The sequence below is a fragment of the Acinonyx jubatus genome, chromosome B3 (assembly GCF_027475565.1).
Source record: "Acinonyx jubatus isolate Ajub_Pintada_27869175 chromosome B3, VMU_Ajub_asm_v1.0, whole genome shotgun sequence".
Classification (NCBI taxonomy): Eukaryota; Metazoa; Chordata; class Mammalia; order Carnivora; family Felidae; genus Acinonyx; species Acinonyx jubatus.
The window spans coordinates 142,365,271-142,381,033 of record NC_069386.1 but is presented as its reverse complement, the minus strand read 5'-3'; the positions used below and the strand labels follow the sequence as shown (position 1 = coordinate 142,381,033).

Below are 15,763 nucleotides of genomic sequence, written 5' to 3'. Positions count from 1 at the left end.
AAGATTCAAGTGGTAACAGAATCAAGTGCAACACCGTCAACTCCTCAGCCTCCCAGGGCAAGAGTTGTCAACCCAAATCCTCCCAGGGCAAGAATCCTACACCCACATCCTCCCAGGGCCCTCCAGCCACCCCCCCTCCCCTCAGGTGATCACAGCAGGGCTGCAGGGCTGTGAGAGGCACTGAGGAACCACAGGGACTCCGGGAATAGAAATATAAAGGCATCCACATCCAACTAAGGAAACAAAACAAAACCAAACTCCATGCAGACCAAACAAAACTCAAAGGGATTGTGTCTGGCTTGTGGGCCACCAGTTTGCAATTTCTGCTTCAGAGTGAGAGACTCTTGGATCTGGGAGGGACACTGGAGGACTTTTTGTCCTCATCCCTGCTTTTCCAAAGAAGAAACCATGATGAAGTTATGCATTGCTTTAGAAAGAACTGGCCTAGAATTAGCTACATCTTAGACAACAATTTTAGGGCTCTCTTCTTCCTCAATGCTGGTTAGAAATTTTTTTTTCTCATTTCTTTATTTCAAATTTTTATTTTTGAGGGAGAGAGAGAGAGAGAGGATGTGCATGTGAGTCAGAGAAGAACAGAGAAAGAGAAAGAGAGAGACTCCCAAGCAGGCTCTGCACTGTTAGCACAGAGCCCAATGGGGGCTCGAACACATGAACAGTGAGATCATGACCTGAGCTGAAATCAAGAGTCAGATGCCTAACTGACTGAGCCACCCAGGCACCCCATTTTTCCCCCCAGATAGTATATCATTCCAAGTTTGAATTTGAATCTTTTCCTTAAACATAGATAAATTGATTTAATTTCATCTTACTGCACAAATGAAGTTCAGTGCCTAGTATTTTTCTGTTTGAGTGATAGCTGCCACTTTCCAACAAACTCCACCACTTAATGGCCAGCAGAAATTTTGATATGCATACTACGTGTCTCCCAGCCTTTTCAAAATTGCAGTTATTTGCGTGTGGGCCTTTGGATAAAAATGCCAAAGGAAGTTATCAGTGGACGTTTTCATATATCTGATACTGCTGACCTTCTAAGATATATAACAAGTTTTGAGAAGGTAGATTTTTCTTTGGCTCTCTTGTTAACATCCGTTGTGAGAATTTGGATTACGTTAGGAGAGCTCTACACCAGGGCCATGAACTCGCAGACCTAGGATGAATACGGCCCCTGTAGATGTGTTATGCTTTGATCATCATTGTTTTGGGAGGAGGGGGATGAAATGGCTTTAGGTCATCATGTGCTCTGGAAGCTCCCCCAAGTAATGACATCTTCCTCTTTGAGGAACATACAGCCTCTTCCTGGCCATTGAAGACATATGAGGTAGCGGTCCATCTTATTTGAGGGAGATCACAGTGCAGTGCTATCAAAATGAGGTTCTCTGGGACATGTGTTCAGAAGTTGAATGTATGGGGCACCTGAATGGCTCAGTTGGTTAAGTGTCCGACTTCGGCTCAGGTCATGATCTCACAGTTCGTGGGTTCAAGCTCTGCGTCGGGCTCTGTGTTGACAGCTCAGAGCCTGGAGCCTGCTTCGGATTCTGTGTCTCCCTCCCTCTCTCTCTCTCTCTCTCTCTCTCTCTCTCTGCCTCTCCCCCTCTCATTCTCTCTCTCTCTCAAAAATAAATAAACATTAAAAAAATAAAAATAAATAAAAAAAGTGTTGCCTGACCTTGCCGGGTTAGCCACGTGTGCGGTCAGCAGACTCTTCCCTTTGGACAGGGGATAGGCCTGTTTAGCTGCCCTGCATCTGGCTACGTGCAGGAGTGTCTTGTGGCCCTTCAGCCCAGAACATTGGGAAGCCATGTCCTTGTGGAAGGGGTGAGCCCTGATGAATGGCAGAGGAGACCCTCATACATCTAGAAATGGAATTCACAACCATACCAGTCCAGCCCGGTAAGCATACATGGAGACACCCCCACTGGCCCTGCAGGAGTCATCACTGAAAGTATGATAAGGACACCATAGTCTATTTGTCCAGCATCTGCCAGGCAGCAGGTTCTGAGCAAAGTTCTCACGGGTAGGAGGTCAGAGGCCATGTTACTAACAAGCGCTGGCTCTGAGGGGGAGTTCGGGTGACCCCCTCGGCCCAGTTTGCTCAGAACCTCCCTGGTTTTAGTAGTGAAAATCCCTTATCCTGGGAAACTTCTCAGTCGCAGGCAAACTGGAACAGTTTGTCACCCTGGGGAGGGGCACACGTTTTACCTAAATTACTTGGTATAATATAAAGTGGGATGGGGAAAAATGTGGGCCAAAAGGACTATTGAGATCAAGTTCTGGGAAGTGCTGTCCACCCTCCAGGCAGCAGCCAGAGAGCATTTGCTTAAATTTTACTTTTTATGTCTCTCTTTTTTTAAGATTAAAAAATGTTTATTTAGAGAGTGAGAGAGCACACACATGAGGGAGGGGCAGAGACAGAGAGAGGGAGAAAGAGAATCCCAAGCAGGCTCAGTGCTGTCAGCGCAGAGCCTGATGCGGGGCTCGATCCACGAACCGTGGGATCATGACCTGAGCAGAAATCAAGGGTTGGATGCTTAGCAGACTGAGCCATCCAGGTGCCCCACTTTTTTTTTTTTTTAGAATTAATATTTTATTGTCACTTATAATCAGATGGCAGTTGGGTATATAGTCTTCATACTTGATCTTTCCTTTTTGTAAATAAAAAAATATCACAAGTTGTCAACATCCAATGACTGGTTATGTTTTCAGAAAACATAATTAGATTAATTCATTAATGGTAGCTTCAAGTTTTTCCTTATCAGCTCCAGAAAATTCACCCACCTTCTGTTCCTTTTTTAAAAATGGGAGGGTTGGCTTCACACTCTGAAGCAACCTCTGACAGTCACCCACATCTACTTCAAGGCACACCACGTTGGGATCCTTCTCAGAGAGGGCATGAGAGATGGACTTGACCATTGTGCAAGGCCCACACCCTGTGGCAGAGAAGTCAACTACTAAAGTGTTCCCCTCACTGTTCAAGGCTTCCTGAAAAGCATATTTGCTCTCGATCTGCTTTACCATTTTGGCGGCTGGGGTCTGACAAACGACCGTAAGGACCAATGGAAGTGGATCCTAAACATGGCCAGAGCTCCAGCCGCCCCATGTTTTACCTTTCGGGAGCAGCTTTAGACTCACAGCGAAACTGAGCAGAAATTAGAGATTTCCATCATGCCCGCTGTCCACACACAGGCACGCCTCTCCCAGTGTGGACATCCCACCAGGTGGGACATTTATTACAATTAATTGATGAGCCCACATCGACGTGTGGTCATTACCCACGTAGGCCGTAGTTCGCTTTGAAGTTCACTCTTGGGGCACATCCTACACAGAAGAGCATTTTTAAAAAGTGAGACGCAGCAGAAGGAGCAGAGTGACTACAGTCCTGTTCTGTGAGCTGCATGTGTGCACGTACTGGCTGTCACGGAGAGCGCTTCCCTAATTGGCCTGGGGTGACAAGTGGTCACGAGACTCTGCTTGGGTGTTGAAGGGACACTTTGCGTGTCAGTTTGGAGAGAACCCAAGGGCTTTGTGGGGTTGTAAGGAAATCCGAGATTGAATGGAGAGTCAGGAATATGGCCGGAGGCCCTGGGCCTCCTGCTAAGGGACACTTGGCTCTTTCTCTCTCTTGCCCAGTGGAAATTGCCCAAGGTGGCCCCGGCACGGTGTCAGGATGTCTTCAGGAGTCAGGCTCTGCCCTTGGCCACTTTCTCTCTCTCTGTTTGTTTGTTTTTTTAAGTTTATTTATTTTGAGAGAGAGCCAGATCCAGGGCTTGAACTCACAAACCATGAGACAGACCTAAGTTGAAGTTGGACACTCAACCAACTGAGCCATCCAGGTGCCCCAGCCACTTTTTCTTTTAAACCCATGGAACACAAAGTGACCAGGTGACATCATTTTGGCTGGTTGAGCTTGGTTGCCTTGGATGGGGCTGCCGCCCTCCCGAATACAGGATCTCTGCTGCCCCCTGGTCTGGCCTGGATGCCGTGCATTCTTCCGATGACGTATGCTTTCTCTCTGGCCTGCTGTCCCTTCCTGCTCTGGCCATGTCCCTCCTGGAAAATGCCTACACCCCATCCCCTCCCCTCCAATGAGCCTTCTTTTTGTGCCTGTTTATGGACTGTCTTTGGGGAGCCCCACACCTGCCTGGTGGTTTCCTGCTGTTCCTTTGGGAAACACAATTGCTGATTACCCTCCCAGCCGGAACACTAGAATTTACTGCTTCGAGAGACGCCTACCTTTGAAAACAAAAAAGCCTATTTGTCGTGCTTTGCCCTCCCAAGGGCAAATAGGGTAACAAAGGAAAGGAAGGACCTTCTGCATCTTTAACAGGTTGCTCTGCCCTGCTTGCGTGCCCTGCAGCCAGACTGTTGGCTCTTTGTGACCGAAGCGGCACCCAGCTCCGTTTCCTGCCCACGTTGGCGCTTTGTTGAGTGATGAGTGTTGATGAGGTTTTGGGGTGATGGTGGGGGGTCCGGAGCTGACGACGTAGAGAGAATTCTTGAAGACATCTTTGGTGCAAAAAAGGTGATTTTATTAAAACGTGGGGACAGGATCTGTGATGTGCTGAGGAAGACTCCTAAGATGCCTGAGGCCTTGCTGTTGCCCAGCCCAGGTGGTTTTCCCTCTAGTAAGGCATTAGCATCAGGATGTTCGCAGGGGCCTGGAGAAACGTTCTACTCTGTCTTGGTCTGAAGTATCTGTCAATGGGCTGCAGGTTATGAGGAAATTTAATTTTATCTGCCGTTTCCTTCTGGCCTTTGTTTCCCATGTCACTATGGGGGGGTGATGTTGGGGCTCCTCTGAGAAGCAGGGACTAAAGGTTTGCACGAGGGAGATGTCCGTGGGGGAGAATATAGGGGTGCAGGTGCCGAGGGCGGGAAGAGCGGGGACAGCCATGCACATTGGACTCCGGGGTAAGGAGGGAAGGCTGGTGACTTGGAGGGCCTGCTGCCTCAGCAAGGTCTGGCGCGGCCATCAGAGGAGGCCTTGTGTCCTAGGAGCGGGCCTGCCCGCACATCCTTGCTGCGCTCGGTCACGGCTGGTGGCAGCCATGGGAAGCTTGGATCTCAGAGCTCGGCAGCTGTGCTCTGGACCAGTCACCTTCCCTGGATCTCAGGGTCTGCGTCCTTATGGCCACCACATTCTTCTGGGCATGACCGGCCTGGACCTGTCCCCTCGCCCCACCTCCGTGATTACAGATGCAAAGATGAAGGGGAACAGTGCCTCTGACCGACGCGTTTGTCACAAGCCCCCGCCTGCTTCTGTGCCTGTGTCCTCTGCTTTGGAGGTCAAGCCCCTGTTTGACGGGTGTTGGGGCTAAAGAGAAGGTGGTTCTTTTGCCGCCGTATGGGTCCCAGCAGAGAGAAAATGGAAAATCAGGTCATGAGATCTAGGAAAGAATGTAGGTCAATTAAAGTTTAAAGCAGAGACGTTTCTGCAGTGGCTCCGTGAGTCAGCATCGAGTCTGGGGGAAGTGCCACAGGCACCTGAAGGCTGATGGGGTCTCGCGTGGGGCCAGGGCCTCCGGCGGGTGCCGGCAGGGCAGCGTTGTCCCCACTGGAGGGAGCAGCCCAAGGTTGCTTGCAAGTTTTCATGCTTTTAAGCCGAGTTGAAATTCATCACCGAACACCTTTGACTGCCTGGGGAGCGTCCTAACTCAAGCTGGGAATCTGGGCCAGCTGTTTGTAAGAACAGTATTCGCTGAGTGAAGCCAGCAGGGCAGACAGGGGGTGACTTCTTGGAGGGCAGGAGGGGGTGGGAGGGAAGGGATCTGGCCACGAGCTCATACTTTCGACAACCTGCTCTGTGCCGTGCCGTAATTTTTGCTCTCTGGCGCTGTGGAAGCCTCCCCGCGCCGCACAGAAGGGCAGCCCAGCTCTGCTCCCGGAAAGGCTTCCCCGTGGACAGGGCAGCATGGCAATTACAGGAACCCATCGCATGGGTGACTTAGCTGTCACCTGCAGCACTTGTGGCCAACCTCTGCCCCACCCAAAACACACAGAAACGCACAGGGACGATTTGTCTGAGCTGGGCCTGGGTTCTCCGCAGTGGCTCTGGGAGGCCCTGCTCCGGGCCACAGCCACGGCTCGGCCTGGGTTTGGGCTCTGCTGTGGGCTGGGCTGTGTTCACATCTACCAGGCTTTGGGACACCTCAGGTCCTGGGACTGTGTCTTCTTTCTGTTTTTTAAGCACCGGCATCTATGTTATGGGCTGAATTACCTCCCTCCCCAGATGCACAGGTTGAAATCCTAACCCCCAGCACCGCAGAACGTGACTGTATTTGGAGATGGGGTCCACACAGGTGTGGTCAAGTTAAGAAGGGGTCATTAGGGTGAGTCCTGATCCAATAGGGCCAGTGTCCTTATTTGTTTATTTTTTTTAGTGCTTATTTTTGAGAGAGCATGAGCAGGGGAGGGGCAGAGAGAGGAGACAGAATCTGAAGCAGGCTCCAGGCCCTGAGCTGTCAGCACACAGCCTGATGCAGGGCTCAAACTCATTAACCACAAGATCATGACCTGAGCCAAAGTCAGACGCTTAACCCACTGAGCCACCCAGGTGCCCCAGGACCCGTGTCCTTATAAGAAGCAGAGATCAGGACGCAGAGATCAGGACACAGACATGTACAGAGACCACGTGAGGACATGGGGAGAAGATGGCCATCAACGTGCCAGGGAGAGAGGTGTCAGGAGCAAAGCCACCCTGCTGAGGCCCCGAGTGGATTTTTGGCGTCCAGAACCACTAGCATACGAACTCCTGTTGTGTAAGCTGTCTGGTCCGTGGTGCCTTAGGTCAGTCCTGGGAAACGAATGTAGCCTCCGTGTCTTGGGTAACTTAATGAGCATCCGTGGAATAAGCGAAGGTAGAAGTGATCTTGAGTAAAACTGCTGAATGCTGGGTGTCACTCTGTAGAGGAGGCCCTGGGGAGAAGTCACTCATCCAACGTCAAACTTGACATTCACAGCAGAGCTCACGTCCGCGGGGACCCCCTCCTAGGCAGAAGCTTCTCCCCAGGTTTCTTTCTTCCTGGGCAAGGGAAAGAGGTCGACCTGAATCCTTGCTTTCCACATCTCCCTCCAGTAGAATTTCTGGTCCACGTTGTGGGGGGGTGGGGGGGAGAGCGGATGTGCGTGCGTGAAATAATGCTGTCCTCACTCTCCATGACAGGTGTCCTCACCGTCTGCTAGTGCTTGGAAAGAAAGCACTTCTTCTGTGTGCCAGGACTGAAGAGTTACCGTATTACTGGGGGTTTTTAAAAAATTTTTATTTATTTTTTAACACACACACACACACACACACACGCACAGTGTGAATGGGGGAGGGGCAGAGAGAGAGGGAGACACAGGATCTGAAGCAGGCTCCGGGCTCTGAGCTGTCAGCACAGAGCCTGACACGGGCCTCGAACCCACAAACTGTGAGATCATGACCTGAGCCTAAGTCAGACACCCAACCAACTGAGCCACCCAGGCACCCCTATTAGGGTTTTTTAAAATTAATTTTTTAAAAAATATTTTATTTTTGATAGAGACAGAGCATAAGTGGGGGAGGGGCAGAGAGAGAAGGAGACACAGAATCTGAAGCAGGCTCCAGGCTCCCAGCCGTCAGCACAGAGCCCGACGCGGGGCCTGAACCCACGAACCGTGAGCCCACGAACCGTGAGATCATGACCTGAGCCGAAGTCGGACGCTCAACTGACTGCGCCACCCAGGCGTTCCTAAATTAATTTTTTAATTTGAGTGTAGTTGACACAATGTTACATTAGTTTCAGGTGTGCATGTCGTGACTGGACAACTATACATTATGCTATGCTTGGCCACCAGTGAGGCCACCTGTCACTGTGCAGTGCTATTACAACACCACTGACTACATTCCCTATGCTGTGCCTTTTATTCCCATGACTTACTCATTTTGTGACTGGGAGCCTAATGTCTCCCTCTCCCTTTCACCCAGTTAGTCCATCTCCCACCCTCCTCTTCCTGGCCACCATCAGTTTGTTCTCAGTATTTGCAGGTCTGATTCTGCTTTTTGTTTGTTTATTCATTTGTTTTTAGATTCCACATGTGAGTGAAATCATATGGTATTTGTCTTTCTCAGCATGACTTACTTCACTTAGCATTATACCTGATAGATCATTCCATGTTGTTTCAAGTGGCATGATGTCATCCCTTTTTATGGCTGAATAATAGTGTGTTTGTGTGTGTGTGTGTGTGTACATGCACGCACACCACACATCTTCCTTATCCATTCATCTATTGATGAATTCTTAGGTTGTTTTCATATCTTGGCTATTGTAAATAGTGCTGCAATAAATATAGGAGTGCATAGGCATTTTGAGTTAGTGTTTTCATTTTCTTTGGGTAAATATGCAGTTGTGGGATTATTGGATCATACGGTATTTCTATTTTAATTTTTTGAGGAACCTCCATACTGTTTTCCCCAGTGGCTGTACCAGTTTACATCTACTAGGGAATGTTTTGCTTGTAATTATGCAATGGAAGTATTTACAGTAATTAAATGTATAGTTTTAAAGGTTTAAGAGTTTTTACTTGACCTCCCTTGTAAATGAGACTAAATACCAAAGACCCCTTGTGATTGTGAAAATTGACTGGATTTATTTAATTTATTTTAATTTTTTTTAATGTTTATTTATTATTGAGAGAGAGACAGACACACAGAGCATGAGCAGGGGAGGGGCAGAGAGAGGGGGAGACACAGAATCCGAAACAGGCTCCAGGCTCTGAGCAGTCAGCACAGAGCCCGACGCAGGGCTTGAACTCACAGACTGTGAGATTATGACCTGAGCTGAAGTCGGTCACTCAACCAACTGAGCCACCCAAGCGCCCCTAAAAACTGACTGGATTTATAAACAGCACAATAAGATTTTTAAACTGTTTATACTCAAAAACCAGGTTTTAAAATGTAGTATTTTAGCACATTGAATATTTGTTTAAAAAGCAGAGTAATTGTGCCTAGTCATGTGTGTGCACCACAGTCATCTTTAAAAACTCCCAAACCTTTTGCGATGTTGTGCCCAGGCCATTGGTGGGGGAAGTGGCTCACTGCAGCTAAGGGGGGGTGGGTCTTGGCAGGGGAGGGGTGGTGGCTGTCCAATTTGGGTACAAATTCTTCCACTGACTTTGGTTTCCCTGCAGAAGGAAATGCTTCTGGCCCTGTCACCTAAGGCAATGTCTTCAAACTGGGGCCTCTGACTCATTAGCAGGCTGTAATATTGGGTTGCAGTATTATAACCAGCATTAAACAAATGGAGTAGAATTAAGGTTTCCAAGCAAAATATAGGACACCCAGTTAAATTTCAATTTCAGTTTCAAAACAAATAATTTTTTTTACTGTAAATATACCCTAAATATTGTGTGGGATGTACACATACTAAAAAAAAAAGTCATTTATTTATCTGAAATTCAAATATAACTGAGATCCTGTATTTTTTTTAATGGGCCAAAGATCTTTTTTATTTATTTAAAAACTTTAAAAGTGTTTATTTTTGAGAGAGACAGAGTGGAGCGGGGGAGGGGCAGAGAGAGAGGGAGACACAGAATCCGACAGGTTCCAGGCTCTGAGCTGTCAGCCAAGAGCCTGATGCGGGGCTGGAATCTGTGAACCACGAGATCATGACTTGATCTGAAGTCAGATGCTTAACCGACTGAGCCATCCAGGTGCCCCTCGGGATCCTGTATTTTTAAATGTTTGTTTGTCTGTTTATTTTGAGAGAGGAAGAGAGAGTGGGGGGGGAGGGGCAGAGAGAGAGAATCCCAAGCAGGCTACATGCTGTCCGTGCAGAGCTGGACACGGGGCTCAATCTCATGAAGTGGTAGATCATGGCCTGAGCTGAAATCAAGAGTTCAATGCTCAACTGAGGCCACCCAGGCAGCCCAGGAGTCCTGGTTTTTTTTTTTTTTTTTATTACTAAATCTGGCAACCCTAAGTAGCATGGAGTAGAAAATACGAAAAGGGGCCATATACATGTATATAGGCAAGTATTGGGACACGTTGGAATGTAGTTCTTCCTGTGAGCTGGAGCCTGCGGTGGGAAAGCCCTGCCCTGGCACTTGTGCGTGTTACCTGCGGGACAACCGCAATGGCGTTTAGCAGGGCCTGCTGTGTAAGAGGGGGCACCTGGGCTGCTATAATGACCACCGTCATTCTGTACTCTGCCTCTTTTTTTTTTTTTTTTGGAAAGGATTTTTCTTGAAAGAACTCAGAGCCTTCAAATGTTTATGGAAACATTACTCAGAAAATGTCCCCCGTTGATCAGGCTCTCACCTGTCTTCTGAGGGGAAGATCTCAGTCCCGCTCTCCGGGTCTCACCTGGGTCGAGTCGCCACCAGGTGGGCAAAGCGCCAAACGCCAGCGGACGCTCCCAGCCCTGGCCACCAGGTGGCGGCACGCGGCCGCCGTCTCGGCGGAGATCGGGTGTCCGCAGACTTCGCTTCCCGCTCGTGTCTCCGGTATTACTCGCGGCGGCCCGGGGCCGAGGCCTTTTCTCATCCGGATTCTGCAGCCGGCCGTGCAGCGGCCCCGAAGTGTTCCCGGACCCGGGAGGGAAGCGCGGTGGGGGGCGCCAGTCCCGCAGGTGCGGCCGCGCGGCCGCGGCTCCCGGGGAAGCCAGCGGCGCCGCACTCGCCAGCCCGAGCCCGGCGGCTGCGGCCCGCGACAGGTGGCGCCCCGCGGTGCCCAGGCCCGGAGGGCCTCCCCGCGCTGCGCCCTCGCCCTCGTTCCGGACCCGCTTCCGAGGGTTCGCAGCTTCCTCCCCACCCGCCGCCCCTTTCCCTTGACCTCACTTTTGAACTTCAACTCTTCACACGGTTAGTGGCCCCCAAATGGGTAGACTCCTCGACACTGCCGAAGGGGGTCCGTCTCGACGTAACGTTGTGCTTTTTGCCCCGGGGAAGAGGCCATCGCCCCTTCCTCGTCTCCTGAGTATGGGGTCCCAGCCTCCCCGCCCCCCCACCCCTCCTCCCCCACCCCCCACGTCCTCTCTCCTGCCCTGGTGATGAGTGTCAAAGCTGTTGGACTGTCTCCCAGTGGAGGAAGAGGAGGTGGGGGGCTTCCGGGGTGGGTCTGTGCGGGTGCACTTCGAGGCTGCTGGGGACCAGGAGTGGACACTGCGCCCGGGGGAGGCCACAGCCTGCGCCCACACAGGCCCTCTTGGGGGCTCCACAGGCACGGACAGCGAGCTCTTCCTCCCGGGAACGAGGGTGGGTGAGGACCGCAGCGTCTGTCCCCATCCTCTGGGCCCCACGCTCTGTTTCTTTAGGGTTCTAGGAGAGAGACCAGGCGTTGCCGTAGCCTCCGGCCGCAGGGCCTGAGCCGGATCCGTCGGAGTCAGAACAGTCGAGGGAGAGCTTTCTTACTCCAGGTTGGACAGACTGATCCTGGGCTCTGTGGGGTTACTTCCTGTGTTCCCACATGCACATGGCCTCCTCTCCCCCCAGCCAGCTGCTCACGCGTGGCCCCCTCGAGTGGCAAGTGGCCGGCCCACCCCAGTCAGCAGACCCCTGGAGGGGAGGGAGGGGGGACAGACACAGAGGCAGGTTCTGAAAGGGCAAGTGGGCATCTCGATGAATAGGAAAATTTTACAAAGGGGACGCGTTGCACGATTTTGCCGGCTTCCTGGGAATTTAGGATGTGGGAGAGATTATCCCAGCGTCATTCTGCTTCTGTGGACAGTGGGGCTCCAAGGGGCACCTGAGGGAGGGAAGACCCTTCTCTCCTGGCCCCAGCCCCGCTTAGGCAACACCCGTGGGAGCGACCCACCACGAAGCTTCGTTTTTTTTGTTTTTTTTTTCATGGAACTATGATTGCTCACGGGGCAGAGGTGGACATCGCTGGTCAAGCCCACTGCTCCAGAGAGGGGGCAAAGCCTGGGGAGTCACCCAGCCCCAGAGGCAGAAGGGCTTGAGGGGCCCTGGCCCGGCCCCTACTCCAGCAGGAGAGGTGCTGTGGGAAGGCACACACCTTAAGAGGGGCCTCGGAGACTCTTTGATCCACATGTTCATTCATTCATTCATTCATTCATTCAGCCAGTCTCTGCTGAACTCTGAATGCACGAGGCCCTGCCGGGCACCAGGACTCAGGAGCCAACCCAGGCCCGATCTCATGCAGAAGAAGTCTTTGGGAAGAGGGACGCTGAACAGGTAGAGGTAGAGGTCAGGGGCCACGAGGCACACATCTGGCTCTTGCGCTCTTGTCTTGGGGGCCTCCTGGAGGAGGAGGGGGAGAGTGAGGGAAGGGGGCGGGCAGGAGCTGTGTGGCTGCAGCGCCGAGGGGGGCAGGTAGGCAGGGAGGTGGGATGGGCCAAAAGGTCTTCAAGACTTCAGTCCTCTAATAAATGTGACTGAGTCCTTGGGCGACAGGAAGCTGGCTGAGTAGGGGTGAGTTGACCAGATCTGCATTTGAACACCAAGACCAGCCCTGGAAGGGAGCAGGAGAGAGCCTGCCTGCTGTCACGGATCTGCAGTTAGGATGCTTGGATGGGGCAGTGGCAGGAACAGAGGCAAGCAAGCAGATTTCATACGCTTTGGGAGGGAGGATTTTTTTAAGTTGTATTTATTTATTTTGAGAGATGGGGGGGGGGGAGGGAGAGAATGAGCCGGGGAGGGGCAGAGAGAGAGGGAGAGAGAATATCAAGCAGACTCTGCACTGACAGCTTGGAGCCTGAGGCAGGACTTGAACTCATCAACCATTAGATCAAGACCTGAGCAAAAATCAAGTCGGATGCCTAACCGACTGAGCCACCAAGGTGCCCCGAGAGGGAGGATTTTGTATCAAGGGGTGTGATTAGCAGCACTGGGGGCTGGCCGGCAGGGTATCTCTGTCCAGAGTCAGATGGGAGTGTGTTTCTGTCCTTGACGACACCCTCATCTCTAGGATTCCCTTCAGCACTTGTTTCGTCCTCTAGTGAAGTCTTTTCTATCCGGAAACCTTTATTCTGTGGGTCAGGGAGCCAGTGTAGAATTTGCTGCTTACTAAAAATATTTGTTTCAGCTGTATAATCAGTAGCTGGTAAATATTCAGGGGTGTGTTTGGGATTCCACTGGGCTTATAGTAAAGTGGATTCAAGAGAAAATTCCATTTATTTCCTCACAGAAGGGAACGGTTGAGTAGGCTGTGGTCTGTCCTTGGAGGGCTAAAGAGGATGTACCCACGAAAAGGAATGGGGACTCTCCCTGCAGATGACCACAAGCAGCCTTTAGGATGCACTGTTTTGGTTGGCAGAGTAATAACGGTCAAGGCGTAAAGATATTCTCGCCCTAATTCTTGGGACGTGAATGCGCGACATGGAGAAAGGGACGGTGCAGGTGTGATTAAGGGTGTCCAGTGGCATCATGAGTCCTTCAAGGTGGACAGCCTTCCCCACCTGTGGTCGGAGGGAGAGAGGTGATGACAGGTTAGGGATGCGATCCTTCCGGCCTTGAAGACAGAGGAAGGTGGGCCGCGAGCAGGCCGCCAAGGTGACCTCTAAAAGCTGTGTGTGCGCTGCCCTTGGCTCTTTTCCTTGAGTTGTGCGTCTCGAGATGAGCCTCATCGCCATCAGTGGCTGTGGGAGTTCCAACTGGTCTGACTGCTGTGGAGGGAATCTGGATCTGTCAGGATATTGAAGTTTTCGTAGTGGAATTGCTGGGGCTGGGGGTGCATGCATTTAACACCTTCATGGGTCTGGCACATCCCCCTCGCCCCCCTGCATGGGAACCACGCATGGATGGCGGGGTTCTAAGCTCCACCATCTGGTGCTAGAAAAGGAGGGGCGCATCGCTCCGATCTGTCTGGTGAAGATAGTTGGTAAAGGGAGAGAACAGGCCCCGGAGGGTTAGGGGGAAGCCCTCAGGCTCGTGGGGAGGAGGGTTAGGGGGAAGCCCTCAGGCTCGTGGGGACGGCGCCCAGCTGGAGTTTTTGCAGCGGCTGCCGCACTCTGTCCTGAGCTCCCCTGAGCTGTGGCCACGCCGGTGGGGTTCTGAGCAGCTGGCTCAGGCTGGGGCTTTCCTGGGACCCCTTCGGGGTGGTGCCCTGTAGTGTGGAGGCGAGGGGACATTTAGAGAAAGCCTGCCTCTCCCTCCCGGGGGTGCCAGTGTGAGCTGGAGTCCAGCAGGGGCCTGTGTAACCTGCCAGGCGCCCCTTGAACTAGAGAAGAGGGAGGCGCCATTCCACTCGGGTGGGCAGCTGTGCTGGGACCCTGGGTAGTCTCCTAAGAGGCTGGAAACCCCATGAAGAGGGCGTTTGTTGCCTCACATGAACTCATCTACTAGGATGTGATTTGAGGGGGTGGGGGAGACAAAGGGAACTTCCAAATGGTTTCTGAGAAACTCCAGAAAAACAGGAAAAGCGAAACAGAAAGTGAAACTTTGGGATTCTTCGAGATTTCTCTCCAGCCTGGCAGACCCACCTTCTGTCCCCAGGAGGCTCCTAAGCTGGGAGTTGGTCAGTTTACGGACTTTGGTCAGTTTACGGACATTGTACGGACTTCCCTTCAGGCTGTGGGAGTATCTTTCTGGTTCTGGATGCTGGATACAGCATGCTTCATATTCAGAGCCCAAAAGTCTTTGCATCAGGAAAAAAAGGATTCTCTGGGAGCACCCCCCCCACCTCCAGCATTTCTAGGAGGAGAAGCTCTGGAGTTGCCTGTGGGGCTGGCTCCCCCGTTCTAGCACCTTCCGGCTGCAGGGCCTCAGGCCATCTCCTTGTCTCACTGCATATCTATAAAGTAGCACCTGCCTCATGGCACCGGACAGGGGCCCTGTTTTGCAACACGTGGGGAGGGGGATATTGTGGTGTGTGTTTAGGGCAATGCCAACATCTCTGCAAGCTCGCTGTGTTCTGTGAGCTCTGTGTCCCTTAGTTAAGTGTGGATATGCGTGTGTTTCCGTCTCTGTGAGCAGGAAGTAGGAACACAGGGAATGGCAAATGAGCCAGATGGTCCTCGGAAACCAAGGCGCTGTCCTAGAAATGGAGGACTGTTCTAGAATGTTGAATTGAGTCCCTAAGGACAAGGCTCGTGGGAGTGTGTTGTGGAACCGGGTTCAGAGAATCATGGGACCCGTCCGACTGGATGGGGGAGGGGATCTGAAGGGGCGAGGGCGATCGTGTCGCAGGGAAGAAAGAATTCTTCTCTACCTCTGGGATCTTCCAGCTGGACTCAAGACTAAGCTAACGTGAGATGGGTCAACGGGACAAAAAACCCAAAGTTTTGTTCTGTGTGCATGGAGGCCTAATATAAAACTGAGACCTAAGGAAGAGACCCAGACGGGTCTCTTTTAGACTTTCTGTACTTTTAGACAGAGAAGCACTAAATTTTGAGAAATTGGCAGGATAAAGAAAACAGGTGTTTGTTTGTTTGTTTATTTAAATTTACATCCATCCAAGTTAGTTAGCATATAGTGTAACAATGACTTCAGGAGTAGATTCCAGTGATCCAACTCCTACATATAACACCCCGTGCTCAACCCCACAAGTGTCCTCAATGCCCCTTGTCCATTTAGCCCATGCCCCCAGCTACCTCCCCTCCAGCAACCCTCAGTTCTCTATATTTAAGAGTCTCTTCTGTTTTGTCCCCCTCCCTGTTTTTATATTATTTTTGCTTCCCTTCCCTTATATTCATCTGTTCTGTGTCTTAAAGTCCTCATGTGAGTGAAGTCATATGATATGTGTCTTTCTCTGATTAATTTCGTTCAGCATCATACCCTCTAGTTCCATCCACATAGTTACAAATGGCAAGATTTCATTCTTTTTGATTGC

At 51.3% G+C, this 15,763-nt stretch overlaps 1 protein-coding gene across 2 annotated transcripts; it reads right to left on the bottom strand.

The window, feature by feature from the left end:
• Positions 1 to 2,598: 2,598 nt before the first annotated feature.
• On the bottom strand, positions 2,599 to 3,036 carry LOC106975963 (thioredoxin-like). Of its 2 annotated transcripts, XM_053225152.1 has the most exons (2): positions 2,887 to 3,036; positions 2,599 to 2,838 (listed from the first exon to the last, which is right to left on the bottom strand). In XM_053225152.1, exons 1-2 carry the CDS (start codon positions 3,034 to 3,036, stop codon positions 2,734 to 2,736), a joined length of 255 nt encoding a protein of 84 aa, XP_053081127.1. In that variant the 3' UTR covers positions 2,599 to 2,733. The 2 variants fall into 2 exon arrangements, with proteins under 2 accessions (XP_053081127.1, XP_053081126.1); XM_053225151.1 differs by having other exon boundaries at positions 2,599 to 3,036.
• Between the last annotated feature and the right edge of the window lie 12,727 nt (positions 3,037 to 15,763).

Excerpts from the sequence above, each read along its gene's own strand:
- LOC106975963 (XM_053225151.1), bottom strand. The coding sequence starts at position 3,036 with ATGGTAAAGCAGATCGAGAGCAAATATGCTTTTCAGGAAGCCTTGAAC.